Raw genomic sequence first — 18,957 nt, 5'->3', positions numbered from 1 at the left:
ATCTATGAACCTATGGCCCTTAATTTCCTATTAGTGGTAAGAGTGGAGACCCTGCACCTTGTTCCCTGCTATTTTCTGGCATTTTTAAAGCTGTTTAATCTAGTCATAATAAAAATATTTTATATTTCATTTCAAAGTAGTTAAGGTCTCTTTTCCCTATGAGTATTGTATACTAAGATACTAGCATTCAGAGCAAGCATTTTCTCATCCCTTCGCAGTTGACATCTTACAGGTCATCAGAATGATAGAAAAATAACCTGTGTTTATAAAAATATCAGGCAGAATGGCTAACCAAAACAGTGTACACATGCATTTTAAAAGTTATATCTAAGTGTAAATAATACTGTTTAACAGTTATCAAAGTTTTATTTTGTTAACAGTAAAAAGGGAAAAAAATCTTCATGATAGTCTTATCTGAAAGTAACTGGTTTTGCCATTTTGTTAATTTGACAGAATTGCCTTTTTTGAAGTCCCCTTAATATGATAGTGTTTCAACTCAAGAGTAGGGATCTTAGTTTGCTAGGGAGGCTGTAACAAAGTACCATAAACTGAACAGTTTAAAACAACAGAAATTTACTGTTTCATAGTTCTGGAGGCTAGAAGTCCAAAGTCAAGGCCTCAATATAGCCGTTCTTTCTCCCAGATTTGTAGAGTTCTGGCAATCCAGGCATTCTTTGGCATAACTCAATCTCTGCCTTCATCATGTGGCCATCTTTTCTCTCTATCTGTTACCGTGTCCAAATTCCCCCGTCTTATAGGGACACTGTTCATATTGGCTTAATGGCCCACCATACTCCAGTATGACCTTATTTTAATTTGTAATTCTATCTGTCATGACCCTGTCTCCAAATAAGATCACATTCTGAGTTCCTGGGGTTTAGGACTTCAGCATATCTTTTTGGGGGATGCAATTCAATCCATAATAAATGACCTTTTTGTTTCAGACAAATCTTCCTATTTTCAAGCTAAAGGAATCTACCGTTAGAAGAAGATACAGTGACTTTGAATGGCTGCGAAGTGAATTAGAAAGAGAGAGCAAGGTAAGAATACTTTTTAAAACTACTTTAAAGCAAGACATTTCCAAGTTTTAATGTTTAAGACCTCTCAGGAAAATTATCTTGAATAAAATGGATAAAAGCAAATATGATTTTTTTTTCAAATAGTTCAATTTCATCTTATTTCAAGGGATGTGAATAGAGTCTTTGTCATTTTTCCTTGGAATGCTTTTCTTTCTCTTGTCTTCTTTAATGACCCAATTGAGGCCTTTGCTGACTCGCACTTGGATTATAACTCTTCTTAGAACTTTCTTGCTATTACTTCCTTCCCTTCCTAGCTCACCTCCCCACCAGCCTTGCCAAGTTTCTCTTCCTCAGTTCGTCTCAAATGTGTTAGTTTTTTTACTGACAGATTAAATATACACATAACAAACCAAAGTTTCATGAAACATTTCTTACCTTACTTTATGTGATACATGCTGATATTCTCTTTAGGAAAGCTTTTTTAATTATTAATTATGGCAACACGTATACAACATAACAGATTGGCATATTAAATGATGCCCATGATCTACTAATGGCTTGCTGCCAGAAATTTGAAAAACACTGTTGTATATGTTGATAAGAATTGTCTTCTGTAGAAAAAAATTTGGTGGCTTTGGCTACAAAATAAATTAAGGATGCAGGGTTCACTGAAGTCCCTTATTCTAGCCTTATATGAAAATGACATCAAAGGCATGGAGTCCTGAAAGTATGCTCAGAATGTGAAATTATTTGCGACTAGAGATTAACAGGAAGGAAGTGGGTATGGTGGAAGTCCTGAAGTAGCTTAAGGTTAGGTTATGCTCATTTCTAAAGCTTAGTAAAGCTAGAAATAAAAGGAGAACTTACTTAACCAGATAAATGTGTTTGAATACAAGAGTACCATACACAAATCATAGCATTCCACCAAAAATGGAAAAACAGTCTTACTCAAAAGAATATCAGAGTGTAAGGTACTTATGAATAAAACTAGAAATATAAGACCCATCTAAAGAAAACTCTAAGATGTTACTGAAAAAGAAGATCTTATAAATAGAAACACTATATTACTGGTTTGGATTTTTGGATATTAATTCTACAAATATTTGAGCGTTTATTTTTGTGTGTGTACTAAGAATTACAGACAGAACTGGGAACAAAATAAAGACCTCACTTTTATGATGCTTACATTCTGTTGCATAAGTCAAGGTGGTGCGGAAGGGAAGGGTAGGTAGAAAAAAAAAACAGTAAAATATATAGTATGTCAGATGGTGAAAAGCTCTAAAAAAATTAAACTAAGGGAAATAAGGAGTGCCAGGGAAGTTAGTCTCATCTTGTATGGTCAAGAGAAGGCCTTACTTACACGTGACACTTTAGCATAGACCTAAAGGCAGTATCTCCTAACTTATTTATAAATTTACAATTCTAGTAGAAATCTTAGAGGGATCTTTATATATTTGAAGATTTATATATGAGCTGCAGAATCAGAAAAGGCTCAATAGCCAAAAATGATTTTGAATAACTGTTGAGTAGGTGTGTGTTCTGTCAGACATCAGAACATATCTATAGGCTATAATAATTAAAACAATGTGGTATTGCTTTAGGGATGGGAAAATTGATTAGCAGAATATAATACAGAGTTTAGAAGCTATTTATAGGGAATTCTGTTGTAAGGAATTTGTGTGTTATTAGGGAATTTATGTTCATAACAAAAAACATAGCCAGTGGGGAAAAGAATGTATATTCGGTAAATGGGGTTGAAGTATTTGACCATCTACTTAGGAATAAAGATTATTAACACTGTATACAAATTACAGATGCTTTGAAGATCTAAAGTGCAAAAAAAAATTAGAAAAGTTTTATGAAGAAACTTTTTATCATGCGGAAGTGCCTTTTAGGCTTTAGTCACATGGGATAATAAATATTTAATAAATATTTGCTGAATGAGTTCTTCACTTTTTAAAAAATAGCATTTCTGAGATATAATTCACATATCATACAGTTTACCCATTTAAATTATATAATTTAAATTTTTTTAGGATATTCAGAGTTGTACAACAATTACCACTATTTAACTTTTGAACATGTTCATCACCCTCAAAAGATACCTCTTATCCATTAGCAGTCACTCCCCATTCTCCCCAGTAACCACTAATCTACTTTCTGTCTCTATAAATTTTGGCTAGTCTGAACATTTCATATAAATGGAAACATATAGTATGTGGCCTTTTGTATTTGGCTTCTCAATTGGCCTATTTTCAAGTTTATACTTGTATTAATCTGAGTTCTCTAGAGAAACAGAACCAACAAGATATAGATGTAAATATTATGAAATTTACTGTAGGAATAGGTTCTTGTGACTATGAGGATGGGCAAGTACAAATTCTGTACTGGGGAACTGTGATGAAGGTTTTCAATGAATTCACAAGGAGAACCTGACTGACTGAAGTAGAAATGGAATTTCTCCCTTCTTACTGCTGAAATCATCACTTCTCCTTTTAAGGCCTTGAACTTATTGAAGGAGACTTCTCTCATTGTTGAAGGCAGTCTCCTCAGTTAACTGAAGATATAATTAGCCATAGACGCAATCTTCCTCAAAATATCCTCACAATAACAGTAAGGCCAGTGCTTGCTTGACCGAAAAAACGGGGTTTCGTAATCTAGCCAAGTTGGCACATGAACTTAACCATCACAATTGTGTTTTAACATGTATTAGTGCAGACATACCTCATTTTATTGAGCTTTGCTTTATTGTGCTTTGAACATATTTTTTTTACAAATTGAAGGTTTGTGGCAACCTTGATTGAGCAAGTCTTGTGCTCACTTCATGTCTGTTTCACATTTTAGGCATAATGCTATTATACACTTAGTAGACTACAGTATAGTGTAAACATAACTTTTATATGCACTGAGAAACCAAAAAATTCGTTTGACTTACTTTATTGGAATATTTGATTTTCTGGAACCAAGCCCTCAGTATCTCCTAGGTATGCCTGTACTTCATTTCTTTTCATTGCCAAATAATATTCCCTTGTATGAATATACCACATTTTATTTATCAGTTCATCAGTTGATGAACATTTGACTTGTTTCTACTTTTTAGCTTTTGAGAATAATGCTACTATGAACATTTGTTTACAAGTTTTTGTGTGGACATTTATTTTCATTCTTTTGGATATATACAAAGGAATAGAATTGCTGGGTTATATGTAACTCTGTTTTAGGAACTTCCGGACTGTTTTCCAAAGCAGCTACACCAGTTTACATTCCCAGTAGCAATGTATGAGGATTCTAATTTCTTCACAAACTCACCAACACTACTGTTATTTGTTGTTGCTTTATTAATCAATATCAATTCTAGTGAGTGTGAAGTAGTATTTCACTCTGGTTTTGATTTGCATTTGTTTAATGGCTAATGTTGTTTTCTCTATGTTCTTATTGTCCATGTGTATGTCTTTGAAGAAGTGTATTCAGATTCTTTGTTCATTTTTCGTTTAGATTGTCTTTTTATTATTGAATTGTATCTAGACTATATAAAAAACTCTGACAAATTCTTTATCAGATACATGATTTGTAGAAATTCTCTCCCATTCAGTGGTTTTTCTCACTATCTTGATGTTTTAATATTAGATCAGTTAAATTTTGGGGAGTTTGATCTGTGTGAAAGTTGTACTCTATTACAGTATTGCTAAGAACAATGTGTTCAATTTATTTGTTTATATATTAGTACTGTATTTTTTATTTAGGGATTAAGTTTTTTGTTGTTGTTTGGCTTTTTTTGGCCTGTGTGGCAGATGTTATTTTCCAACATGACTGCAACAATCAATATCTCCTATTCCCATCCTCTTCTACAATGTGAACGTACCACTCCCATTGAGAGAATAGAGTCTGTCTGTTCCAATTTGAGTCTTGTTGGCTTGTAACTCACTTTTTTAACCAATAGTTAAAAAATAGGGGTACTGAATGACTTCTCAGAGCAGGTCAGAAAAGGCACCTTAGCTTCTGCCTTACTTGCTGGGACGCTTGTTCTTGAAGCCTTCAGCTACCCTGTGACTTCACAGTACTCTCCCCAGACTTCACAGTACCCCAGACTTCATAAGTAGTCTATGAAGCTGCAGTGATAAGAGGAAGCCTCAATTAGTCTACATGGAGAAACCACATAGAAAGGCTCTGAGACTATATCAGTTCTAGCCATCTTCTGGTTGCAGCCACAAGAGAGATCCCAAGACAAAACTTCCTGAGCCAGGAAGCCATGGGAAATAATAAAAGATTGTGGTTATTATGAGCCATAAATAAGCAAATTATAACTGGACCAGACCACAGTTTCATATAGTTCATTTTATAAGTAAATAAAATAGTAAAGATAATTCAATATTAGAGTTTATTAATATATTCTTTACACTGATAGGTAATACAGAAATTTATCCATATCAAAACATAATGGCCTCTAAAGTTTAAGAAAAATATTCAATACATTTCAACAACTTACAATTCTAACCTTTGCATGAAAAATTTTGTCTCAAACTATAATAGACAATAATGAAAAAAGTGCAATTAGAGGAGCTTTCACTTCTAGATATTAAGATATTTTATAAAGTTATAATAAAACAATGTAGTGTTTATATAGGAATAGGCAAATAGTTCAAAGGATTAGAATAGATAGTCTAGAAAGGGACCTTGACACGTATGGGAACCTGAGATACTATAGAAGTTATTTTACAACTATCAAAGAATGCATAGACTATTAAATACTTGGGGTTAGGAAATTGGCTTCCTATATAGATAAAATAAAATTAGATCAACATCATACACTACATATACAACACACAGACACCACACACACACACACACAACCTAAATATCGAGTAAAATTCTAAAATTATTAGAAGATAATACAAAGAAATATTTCATGATATCAGGATAGAGAAAGATTTCTTAGCAAGACACACATAGTAGAAACAGTAAAGGAAAAGATGGGTAAATCTAAGGGTATCAAAATTAAAATCTAAGGAATCAGCTTTTTTTAATTTGTAAACATGGCATTTTATTAATAAAATTTTACACCCCTTTTTACAGTCAACAAATTTTGTTGTGATTTAGCATGTTACACTGTATAAAAGTTTAATAGAGGATATTCACACTAAAACAGTATATTTTAAACTGTGCCAAATCAACCTTCATTTGCAAATTATCTACTATCAGCATAAGTATAAAAAAAGAAAAATCTGAAAGCTTACAACAAAAATCAAACGTCTAGTTTTCTTTTGTCAGTATCTATGAACAGTACAGATATCATATGGTTTACAGACTTAGGTCCAGCCGAAGGTTAAGACTGCAAAAATAAAGTCTTCCAACATTGATACAGATTGGCAAACCGTCAGTACAATATTTCATCACAGGTAATCAGGTGATGTGTCATGCAGGGAAGCCACAGCTATTAATTTGGACTGTTTATAGTGCTACAAAGTGGCCAAAACTGTAAGCAACTTAATTTTATTTTATTTTATAATAGGTGCTATTATTAAATGACACAAATATCTTACTCCTTACATCAGGTCCTGAAAAGGCATAATGTTCTTAGGAGAAAAAAAGAACTAAGCTAGTACAATGGCTTAACTTTTCTTTTTTAATGTCAAGGCTCATCTCCATAGCTGTTTCTCTTCAAGACTTGTGATTGGGATATCACACACTTCAGCAAATGCACTATTAAAAACTAAGCAGAGTTTGGACATTTAAACTAACTATCCTACCACCCACAATAAGACACCATTTTGTGACTCAGTCATGTTATCACTGTAAGCTAATGCTTCCCATTCCCTCTCTGGAAAAAGTGGAATTCTTCACCTAAGATTAGCCTCCGTGTTTTCTGGCATGCTTGTGTCTCAACTCTCTAGTTTGGCACAGTGGACAAACCCTGCTGCCGCACATCAGTAAGTCTGCATGGCGGGGTGTCCTGGGCACTAGGGGGTGGTTGGTGCCAGCATCTCTAAAGGAGAGTCAGTGGCAAAATGAGAAGAGAAATAAGGCAAGTCTGCTTCAGTCACAGAGAAGGCAAGCTGTAAATTCTTAAGAACATCAGAGGAATGGCTGACAATTATGTGAAGGACTCAAAGAAATGATGGAAAAACTGAGCTGGGTGAGAACAAAAACAAAAAAATTTCCCAGGGCAATGAAGCCCTGTCAACATGATACAACAAATGATTTGGAAACAGAACCACCAGTCAGTTGCTCTGACTAGCCAGCTGCTAGGAATCCCCAATTTTATAAACAATTCAAAGACAAGGAATAGATAGAAAAAAATTTAAGACACATATTGTAGATTGAGGATGACTGAATAATAAATATTCTTTGAATTTTGAGAATCTATTAGAGAAAAATAGCCCAGTAGAAAGTGGACAAAGGATATGAATGGTCAAGAAATTTATGTAAAGATGTTGTTTCACTGGTAATCACTAATGTACAATATCTGTATTTTCTGCATTTCTTATATGAGACCAGTTTTTAAAAATCTGGCTCTCCATGTCTTGTTCCTAACTCTTCCTAGTGTTTCACCATTAAGCAGCATACTGGCTTTATGATTAAAGTGCTTTATTTTTATCATGTTAACATAGCATGTGATTATTTCTATTTTACCATTTTTAAAAATATATTCTTTAGAGAAGTTGCTGGTTTACAGAAGTATGCAGAAAATACAAGTTTCATATACCCTTCCCACATCCACAGATTTCCCTATTATTAATGCTTTGCATTAGTATAGTACATTTTGTTACAATTGATGAAAATATTAGAATTGTACTATTAGCTATATTCCATAGTTTACATTAGAGTTTACTGTGTCATACAGTTATATGTTTGTTTAAATTTTCGTTCTAGTAACATATCAACCTAAAATTTGCCCTTAAAACCACGTTCAAGGGGGTCCAAAGGTAGTTCAGTGGTAGAATTGCACCTGCCATGCAGGAGACCCGGGTTTAATTTCCGGCCCATACACTTCCCCCCAAAACAAGCAAACAAAAAAACAAAAAAACCCAACCAAAAACAAAAATTCAACAGATGGTGCTGCAATAACGGTATACTTGCATGGAAAAAGAATGAAATGTGACCACACCATACAGCACATTTAAAAAAATGTTCAAATATATAATTACATTTACAAAGGAAAAGTTTTGGTAATTGTAGCACAACATTGTGTATATGTTAGTACTTTAAACTAAATTAGGCTAGAAAATAAGTGATATTTATTGTATTACTGGTCATTGTGATTAAATCTTTTAACTTTTATTGTAACATACTTTGACTTTACATGTGCTGGCCAAATATCCTCCTGGCCACTTCCTCTCCCCACATGCACACACAATCTTTGGATTGGTGACTTTTAAATTGGTGTAAAAATTCCAGTTAGATCTTTTCAGTGTTTAAGCAAAAATAATTAATGTTGAAGAGAATCTTTGGGAATCTTAGCTGGACAAGCCAGTCATGAATTTTGTAGAGCCTTTACTCCTGTGGCCTAAAACCTCATCATCCATTTCAACGACTGTTTTGAACTTTATGTTAAGGAACAGTGTATCACTGCAGACGGTAATATGTAGTAATTGTTATTGTTACTTCATGTTAAATTCTGCCTGAATTAATGGTGTTATTTAATGCACTGATTCAGGATTCCTTTTTTTTTTTGGTAATAGCTTTGTATAGACAAATGTTTTTTCCTGCTCACCAGATTTGATTGGAACTCAGTTGATTCTCCATGATCTCTTTGTTTCTCACATGGAAGATCCCTTCAGATTTTAACTCTCAACTTGACAACTGCTAATATAGACAAATCCTGAGATGTTTTCATCATTGGTCATCAGAGCAGAGTGGATCTAGGAAGAGATTATAAAATTTATGTTGTACGTTTGTTTCAGATTTCTTATATGCTGGTTTTTGTTTGTTTTAGTTTTTGTTTTTTGCTTAGTTGTATGAAGTAGTATTGATCTTTCCTTTTCTTACCTTATTGAATTTTTGTTTTAGGATAAAAGCCTAGGTATAGGAACTCTGCATTAAAGATTTAAAGTTTTAATCTTTTAGAATATATGTAATTTGTATTACCAGTGAAAAGGAATACTTTTGTATATATCAATTTACTGTTTATATTTCTCCTTGTTTGAATTCCTTTGTTTACGCCTTTTCTCTTTCTTGGTATAAGATAAATATCAGCTAAGTGGTTCGTCATTTAGCACATATTTGTGCTTCTCTTGTATGCAGAGCTTTTCTTAAAATAACCATAAGAAACCTAAGACAACTGGTCCTTAATTTGAAGGCATTTATAGAATAGATTAGTGGTTCTCCATGAGGGGCCATTTTGCCTGTCAGGGGACACATGGCAATATCTGGAGACACTTTTGATTGTCCCAACTAGGGGGTACTACTGGCATTTAGTCGGTAGAGGTCAGGAATCTGCTAAATGTCTTAAAAGGCCCTCTATAACAAAAGATTATCTGATTCAAAATGTCAGTAATACCATGGTTGAGAAACACTGGGGTAGAGAAATCAAACTAACCTGTGAAATAAATAGCAAGGTGCTATTTAATTGAAACAAATATTTCAGCTTCAGCTAATTTCCAGAAGAGAGAGATCAGTATAAGTTGACCCTGGCCAATAGTTAGGCTTTGAAGGGAAGATTGGGATGTTTCTATAGTCTTAGAAGGAAGAAGTGACAGATTGTTGGGAAAAGATGGGAGGATAGGGGACTTGAAAGAAAGTTGCCATGTGTCTTAGCTAGGAAATAGAAGAGTGTTGACAAGTAAGGTTGTTGATTATTTTGTCATAATATCAGATACAATTAAGAAAGACCTATATGCAGATTGCAAGACATTGATGAAATTCACCACAGAATTCTTATCTACCCATGCCAGACAAAATGTTTTTAACATTTCTTCATACAATTGAAGTTGATTTTGGCCTCTGCAGTTTCCTTACAGTAAGGCATTGTCTTCCCCAAGTGTCAGAAAAGGTAAATGAGAGGAGTATGGCAGCCTTTATGTGAGTATTGCTTGACTGTTCTTCTGGTACACGTGTCCTTTGGTAAGGCCAGGAACATCAGTTAGTGAAGCTATGGGCCTTACCCTTGAGGAGCTTTAGGTCTGATGGACAATTTTGCATTAGATTATTGTGCCTCAAAATGCTCGTTTCAGTGTGTGTTGTTGTTTTTACTGATTTTTCTTTCCTTTTTAAACTAATTTGAGAGTGATTATGTCTCTCATAGTGAGGATTACTTTCTTCATGTTGAGCTCTATAAATTTTCGCAACCCAGTAAATAAGTCAAAATGATCAAAACTTTCTTTGCTCATGTCTTTTGTAGGTTGTAGTTCCCCCACTCCCTGGGAAGGCATTTTTGCGTCAGCTTCCTTTTAGAGGAGATGATGGAATATTTGATGACAATTTCATTGAGGAAAGAAAGCAAGGACTGGAACAGTTTATAAACAAGTAAGTGCTTTCTGTTCCTTGAGGTGGAAGTGCACAGTGTTCTGAAACTACTTCGTAGATTCAAATTTAGGTGACTACTAATAATTTAGATATTAAGCTAAACTGTAATACTGCTTTTTCTTTTGTCCATTTTCTAACTAAGTTTTTTTTGTATAATTTAAACAAAATTAAAGTATCTAACAAATTGAATATTGTGATAAATATTAACAACTTGAGTGATTGAAAATGAGTATCTTTGTGTTGACCTAAGTTGTATATTTGTTTTTCTTGTTTAATTTATTCAAATTACATTTGAAATTATAGCATTTTAAAAGTAAAGTTTTACTTATGATTCTTTCTCATTTAAGGTATGTTCTAGCATGAACAATAACACTTACAGTACACTTGCAATCATTTGTTTGATTGTAGATGGAGATGATATCAGAATGTCCTGTGTAAGGGAGCACAGTTTTAATTTTCATGATAAAATGTGTCCTTTTGAAAATGTAAAAACACTTGGGACTGTCTGTCTTTTATGTTAGAAACTCTTAATAAGCTATAAACCAAAATTTCTAGCTGTCAGTTTTATTCCTGTTTGAAATACAGCTATTTATTTTAAAAGTCGAATTAATAGGGAGAATTATTCTAGGAAAGGGCTTACCATAATTATGCTTAACCTTAAGTTTGATCACATAAAGTCTCCTAGAGAATATGCTTGTGTGAACTCAGTTATTACTAGCATTTAAAATTTTATCTTGTGATTTGAGGTTCTGGAAGTGATAAACAGATGAAGGGAAAGGGTTGTACAGAGCCTTTACTCTTCCTTACCTACTGTAATACATTTGTCTTTTTGTGAACATACTTTACCTTTTGGAGAAAGCAAGACTGTAGTAGATGTTTTTTCAATTCGGAAATAGAAATCTCATTGCCCAGTTTGGTCTTACGTTTAGCCTGTGATTGAAACTTTTAAAAGCAAGCAAATAAAAACTTAAAACTTGACATTTGTGCCTATTAGTATACTAATACTAATACACCCTTAGTATTTAGGGCATTTATTGAACTTTAGCTTATCTCTAACTCCAGTCCTGTATACACCCTTTCTTTAAAATGAATTCTTGGAATCAATGACACATTTTGCTTTTAACATTTAAAGTCATTTAGGTTTTTTGTGAACATACCAATTGATATCTAAAGAAGCTAGTCTAGGATTAATGTTTTCTAAATTACTCTTCATTGATCGATTATAGCTTTATGGGCTGTCAGAATAATACTTTGTATTTCTAAATTGTATGTGCTTCCTAACCTTTGAATATGTGTGTTCCACCACCACCACTTTGGTAAGATATTGGACTAAATTTTTATTTTTATTCCTAGGGTCGCTGGTCATCCTTTGGCACAGAATGAACGTTGTCTTCACATGTTTTTACAGGATGAAATAATAGATAAAAGCTATACTCCGTCCAAAATAAGACATGCCTGAAATTTGATGAGAAGAGGACAAAAAACTTTCCATGACTTTTAATGATTCATGTGCACCAGTGAAGAAGTTCTAACTAACTTTTAGCATGCTGCACCAAAACTGATATAACATGCCTTCAGTTTACTAATACTCATGATGCTCAGTGTGTTTTGTTTTGGCAGTTGATAGAAGTTAATTTGCTTTAGTGAAAATCTTTCATTCAAGCCTTTCTATCAGTAGCTCTTCCTTGCTATTTTAATATGGTGCATACTACTTTATAGCCTCATAAACCTGTTACTCCAATATAATCTGCAGTGTCCTAACTAAAGTTTCTGACTTGGTCTTATTTGCACAATTTTTATGTCATGTTTGCTTCCTGAATCTGATGAACTAGAATATTTCTCTTCTCCCCTTTTAATATGTAACGTTGCTTGTCCTGATTTACGTGTAGGAGCACTACACCACTGGTTTCCAGTCCCACACATACAAACTACACACTTGTGTACAGAAAATATCTTCCTTCAAGCTTGTAAAACCCTTCATATGGAAAATTATTGAAGGAAATCTTTATATTCTGTATAAAAACAAAATCAAATTTATATACTAAAATCATTTGTCTAAAAATTTAAGTTGTTTTCAAATAAAAATGCATTTCTGATATGCACTGATTGTATTGCCTCTGGCTTTTCTTTTCTCCCTTCATGGCTTTACTACTTAACTCACTTGTTGAGAAGGATTATTTACTAATTATATACTTCTCATTGCTGTAACTGCATTCCTCTTTAAACAGTGGTGATATCAAATAAGCTACCACCCTTTGAATGGGGGTATTTTCTTTTAAACAACAAGAAAAGCGATGTACTGAAAAAAAAAGCATTCCTTAAGGCTTATTGAGTCATTTATGAAGCACTTTGTGTATTTGAAAAATCCTTTATAATCTCAAGTCACTCTTTAAAGGGGCTTTTAAGATAAGTCAATACCATGCCTCCTATTTTTCAGAAGAATTTTTCTCCTAGTTCATCTGAGTGACTTGTTTAAACAAACTTAGCAAGGGTGTAATAGCCCTTTTCTTCGTCAGCAGGTTCATGTTTTTAATTTGGCTGGGGGTGGTGGCACACTTTTAGTCTGTTTAGCCACGGGAAAAGGTTGACTTGTACAAACAATAAAAAACCAGAAAATACTTAACTCTTTGTCCAACTTGTGTTGGGACCAAACTGTTGCAGCCTGAGTGAGGTCTTTAGTTTGAATCTGCACAACTTCAGGTGGTTTTGAGACCCATTGTGACCTGGGGTTAAACCCTAAGATAAGGAAAGTTTGTCCTCCTGCTCCAGAGGCTCTCCTCAGACTGGTCAATCCATTTGAGAGGAAACAAGCTTAGATCTTAGCCAAGCTAAGATGTCCACCAAGCATAGAAAGAAGTTAGAGCTGCCCTAATAAAAGCCTTTTTAGCTCAGATAATATTTCGCAATTCTATGACGCTGGATATTTCATTTATATAAATTAAGAAGGTACAAAGCTAAACAGCATGTGAATTTATTTCAGTAAGCTAAAAAAGTAAAATCAAAAGCTGTCACATTTTCAGATGAGTAAAAAATACTGATAAAAAATAAATAATGGGGGGAAAAAGGTTAAAATAAATTGAGTAGATTGAAATAGTAGTCAATGAGGGGAGGAGTGGGAGGTGTGGTATGTATGAGTTTTTTCTTTTTCTTTTTTTTCTTTTACTGGAGAGATGCAAATGTTCAAAGGGATGATCATGGTGATGAATACTCAACTGCGTGATGATACTGTGAGCCATTGATTGTATACCATGTATAGAGTTTGTATGTCAAGAATGTTGGTATGTTTGCTGAGGTTTACAATAAAAATATTTAAAAAAAAAAAAAGCTGTCAGGTTTTGATATACAAACCAGAAATGTAGTAGCTCCGTTAAATTGAAAAATTCTTCTGATGCAGTAGTTCTCAACCACTCAGTTTTGCCCTCCTTGGTCACAACTAGGGGAATGCTATGGAATTTACTGGGTAAAAGACAAAGAGATGCTGCTCAACATCATACAAGCGTAGGATAACCTCCTTGCATAACAAAATGTTAACAATTGAGAATCTCTGCCCTAACAGCATTATTATTCCCTGAAACTAAATATATATATAGTCTTAAGACCTGCCTTCCTTTCCACTGTTTTCCCTTCACAATAAGTAACTTTTTTCTTTTTTCACTTTTTTGAATATCCTTCCGAAGTTTCTTTATGCAAATACAAGCAAATATGACCTATTTTTATTTTCACTCGTTCATACAAAGGATGGTTCTATATACTATTCTGCAACTTCTTACCCCTTCTCCAACCTTTCCATGTCAGTACTTGTAAATCTTTCTTTTCAGAGATGCATGGTATTCCGTGATGTGGTTTCACTATTGTTTATATAAATATATATGTAGCTTTTTTAATTGTATGATATATATACAAAGAAAACAATCGTTTTCAAAGCACTCTTCAACAAGTAGTTACAGGATAGATCCCAGAGTTTGTCATGGGCTACCACACTATCATCTCAGATTTTTCCTTCTAGCTGCTTCAGAATACAGGAGGTTAGAAGGACTAAATATTTTTTTCATCACAATCGACTTTTCTTTTTTTGTGTGAAAAATAACATAGGTACAAAACAAATGTCAAAGCACAGCACAACAATTGGTTGTAGAACAGATTTCAGAGTTTGGTATGGGTTACAATTCCACAGTTTTAGGTTTTCAATTCTAGCTGCTCTAAGATACTGGAGACTCAGAGAAAAATCAATGTAATGATTCAGCAATCATATTCATTTGTTAAATCCTACCTTCTATGTAAAACTCCACCATCACCTTTGATCTTTCTATGCCACTCTAGGGGTATTTGGGCTATGGCCATTCTAACTTTTTCATGTTAGAAGGAACTGTCAATAATATGGAGTAGGGAGATGGAACTAGCTGATGTCTGAACAGGCTGGCCTCTTGAAGTTTATCTGGTTCAGAAACTCATCTGGAGGTTGTAGGTTTCTGGAAAGTTACCCTAGTGCATGGAACCTTTGTCGAATCTTATATATTGCCCTGGGTGTTCTTTAGGATTGGCTGGAATGGTATTGGTTGGGCGTGGCAAGTTTTGATAGTTAGCAACCCCTAACTGCAGCTTGCATGAGTGGCCTCCAGAATAGCCTCTCAACTTGACTCGAACTCTCCCAGCCACTGATACTTTATTAGTTACACCTCTTTTTCTCCATTTGGTCAGGATGGAATTATTGATCCCATGGTGGCAGGGCCCAGACTCATCCCCGGGAGTCATCTCCCATGCCGCCAGGCAGACTTTCACCCCTGGATGTCATATCCCACATAGGGGAACACTATTGTTCTTTATACAATTGTTTAAGGATAAAATTTAGAATCTGAGTATCAAGATATGCAATGGAGCAAATCAGTTGGGATATAACATGTCTAAGAATAAACCTACAAATCCCTGGATTTAGAATACTAATTAAACAGTTGTTGGGAAATGCTGCTAGAAATGAAATGAGATTTTTTTAAAATACTAAGGTTAGATTTGAAATGGGTAATGCAGGAAGAAACAGCAGGACACTATAAAGAAAGAGATAGCAGTGAGGTGAATTCTCTCCCTCAAGGTAGAGCTCTTAAGGGTGAGAGCTTTCTTGAGATAGAGATTCCATGTGGATCTTCTCCCACTCTTCTACAGCCAAGCTTAAACTCTGATCAAAGCATTCTCCTTCCCACATGTTTGCCCTTAAGTACTTGTTGATCTTAGGTAGATTTGAAATACACACCTTCATAGAGTTAACTGTATTCACCCAAGGGTAAAAAGCTTTAAGAATTTTTCATCTTATACATCGTTCAAGATAAACTTTCTCCAGCATTTAAAATACTCATATTTTAAGAATATTCTGCAAATGAGTATAGTAGTCCTGAGTTTTTCTACCACCCAATACTGCCATTTCTATCCATGCCGGTTTCAAAACAAGACCCTAATTATGACTAGATTCGTAAGTGAAGAAGATCAAAATCTTCATCTATTATGTGATACTACTTCTATGTTGGAAGTGATGCTGGAGAATTAATATGAATAAAGGGAAAATGTAACTATTAGTTCTACAAAAGTACGTGGGTACTCACTCTCTGCTTCTCCTAAATTCTAAAACAATGGTTGAAAGAGAATTTCTCATAGGTAACATACGTGTCCACCATCTTCAGTGTAATGGTTTACTGACCTCTTAGGTCCTGTCCTAATAACCAGATCCCTGCAGATTGGGAGAAGGATCAAAGGAAAAGGAGGAGGTGCAACAGAGAAGATAAGATTTAACAAATGAGTATGACTGCTGAATCACTACATTGATATTTCTTTTAACTTCTAGTATTAAGGAGCAGCTAGAAGGAAAAATCTGAAATAGTAGAATGGTAACCCATGGCAAATTCTGGGATCTGTTCTGTACTACTTGTTGAAGTATACTTTGAAAATTATTGCTTTTTCTCTCTCTTCTTTGTATATGTGTTATATTTCACAATTTTAAAAATGAGAAAAAGTGAGCAAATTAAGTTAGCAATCACCAAACCAAGCCAAACTGGATCTGGGTTTCCCAGCCATTGAAAAAAAAAAAAAAGAGTTTTCCTAAAAGAACAGAAATTAATTTGGCAGTGAGATATGCTGCAGCAGATGGGCCATTCTAAGGAGTCTCAGGCTCTGTGTCCATCCAGTAAGTACTTGCCTTGTCTCAACTCTTGCCAGTTGTAAAGAATCTATAGCAGTGGTAACTTTAGTAACTTGAAGATGGCGAGAATTAAATGTGAAATCCATAGAAGAGTATTGTCTGAGACATCTAAAGGCTTAATACTGTTATCCAGTGGCAGTGATAGTTGTAGCTAATAGTAGCAAATATGGTACCACCAAATTCAGTTAAAATGGCCTCTTAACTAATTAGAATATGTGAACACATAAATATAAAAGCTAGAATAAGGGTTACCAGGAGATAGCATAAGGTAAGAGAACGGGGAGCAGATGCCTAATGTGCAGAATTTTTAACTAAGCTGAATTAAATGTTTGAAAATGGATAGAGGTGATGGTAGCACATTATTGTGAGTATAATCAACACACTGAATTCAAGATGAATTGTGTGTGAATCTGGTTGAAAAGGGACGTTTAGAGACGTATGTAGCTAAAGGGAAAGCTAGAAGTTAAAGCATGGAACTGTACAGCACAGTGAATCTTGTGGAAAATGACTATGATCAACAGTACAAATATTAAAAAGTTCAACTAGAACAAATGTATGTCACTATTACAAGGAGTTAATGTTAGAGTGGTATATGGGGGGAAATGTACCTATTGTTAATCTATTTACAGTAAGTAAAGTTTGTTTTATTTCAACCTTTCTAGGAAATAAGACCTTGACTTGAAGGCCAGGAAAGTTAATTCAAAAGCACAAAAGGAACTTTAAAGGATGCTGGATAACACCTGATCACAGCTATTCTTTATAGTCTGAGCAAGTAGTCACCCCCAAAAATCATCCAGCAACATTAAGCACCTTACTACTTAGTGCTACTACACAAAACGTTAATGTTGGCACAAAGAGTAGGTAAAAAGAGGTCAAACACTGGCTGTAATCTCAAGAAGCTCACAGTCTTGTTAGGACTCTATCATGAACCGTTTTATTAATAATACAGCCCGTCAGGAGAGATGTGGCAAATGTGACGACAATAAGGGACACAGGAATTCAGAAGGAGATCTGAGAATGGCCATCCAAAGTGAAACAAAGGGGACTTCTAGTTTCACCTCCAACATGTAAAGTCCTTGAAAGTTGTCACTCTTACCCTTACAACAAGAAAAAGCTCGACAAACTGAAAATCAATTACTTTTCTTGGACCCCTCAAAGAACTGCAGTTGCAGGGAAAACCATCACTCCAAAATCTGGAGACATAGGTTTATTCAGTAGGTCATTAGCTGAGATCTGCTTACCTGGAGCAGAAGCCACTGGGGACATAAACTAGTAGGGACACTTAAACGGTAATACTGGTCAATTGCTGAAGGCTAAGCATGAGCTAATGTGAAAGTGAGAACTCCCTGGGACTGCAGTCTTAGAGTGGTCCCCACACTTTTGTGGACTCAGGTTCTCATAGTGAAAATCCAAAAAAGAGCACCTCCTATTTCTGGGTGGGTAGGAGAAGAGTAACCATTGCAAAATACATCCAGAATCATCTTCATAACAAAGACCTATGCTAAAAATAAATAAGTAAAAAAACCAAAAGAAATTTTTAAAAATAAAATAAATATGTTTTAATATTTTTATTAATAACATACAAACCAAAGCATCCTTTTTTATTGTTTTGAAAAATGTTTATTTTCATAAAAAATGCTATTTATGATAATATGTAATTAATGAATTTATTATTGTTTAAACATTTTTTTAACTGTCCCAGTATTAATTGCTAATACAGTAAATTTAGACAGACTTAAGTCACATAAACAAAAGCTCTTTGGGGTCTTCAGTAAAATTTTTGAGAGTTATGGTCCTGAGAATAAAATGTCTGAGGAACTGTTGGTAAGGGTTTACCTCTGGACTTCCGGAGAAGATGGCGGCTTACTAAGACGCGCAGATCTTAGTTTCTCCTCCAGGACAGCTACTAGGGGAGTAGAAACGACACAGAACAGCTCCCAAAGCCACGACAGAGATAAAAAAGACAGCGTACCCCATCCTGGAACAGCTGGCTGGCTGAGAGAACCCGCTCTGGTGAGATCGCCGAGGGGCGCGGGCTTCACCGGGCGGGGCGGCAAGTGGCCGGAGTCACTCCCTTCGCCCTTCCCGGGCCGGCTGGGAGAATTGGACAGGCGGTCCATTCAAACCGCGACGGCTGGCGCCCACACCACGCGTGGCCCCCCGGACCAACTGAGAGAATTGGATCGGAAATCCCCAGGCCGCGGAGAACGGTGACGGGGGGGGCCCTTCCAAACCCGTGACTCCCCGGGAACATGCACTCTCCCGGGCGGGCCGCTGCCGCTGGCGCCCTCC

General features: G+C 35.0%; 1 protein-coding gene across 1 annotated transcript in view; it reads left to right on the top strand.

The window, feature by feature from the left end:
• The window catches only part of SNX3 (sorting nexin 3), an 80,822-nt gene extending 67,285 nt beyond the window's left edge, over positions 1-13,537 (top strand). Inside the window, exons 2-4 of the mRNA XM_077162566.1 lie at positions 945-1,040; positions 10,357-10,481; positions 11,835-13,537. Coding sequence (XP_077018681.1) covers positions 945-1,040; positions 10,357-10,481; positions 11,835-11,940 — 327 coding nt within the window. The 3' untranslated portion in view covers positions 11,941-13,537. The remainder of the gene's footprint in view (positions 1-944; positions 1,041-10,356; positions 10,482-11,834) is intronic.
• Positions 13,538-18,957: the final 5,420 nt, after the last annotated feature.

Source organism: Tamandua tetradactyla, chromosome 5, assembly GCF_023851605.1.
Source record: "Tamandua tetradactyla isolate mTamTet1 chromosome 5, mTamTet1.pri, whole genome shotgun sequence".
NCBI classification, from domain to species: domain Eukaryota; kingdom Metazoa; phylum Chordata; class Mammalia; order Pilosa; family Myrmecophagidae; genus Tamandua; species Tamandua tetradactyla.
The sequence above is the reverse complement of the archived record's forward strand: the minus strand, read 5'-3'. Positions and strand labels throughout refer to the sequence as shown.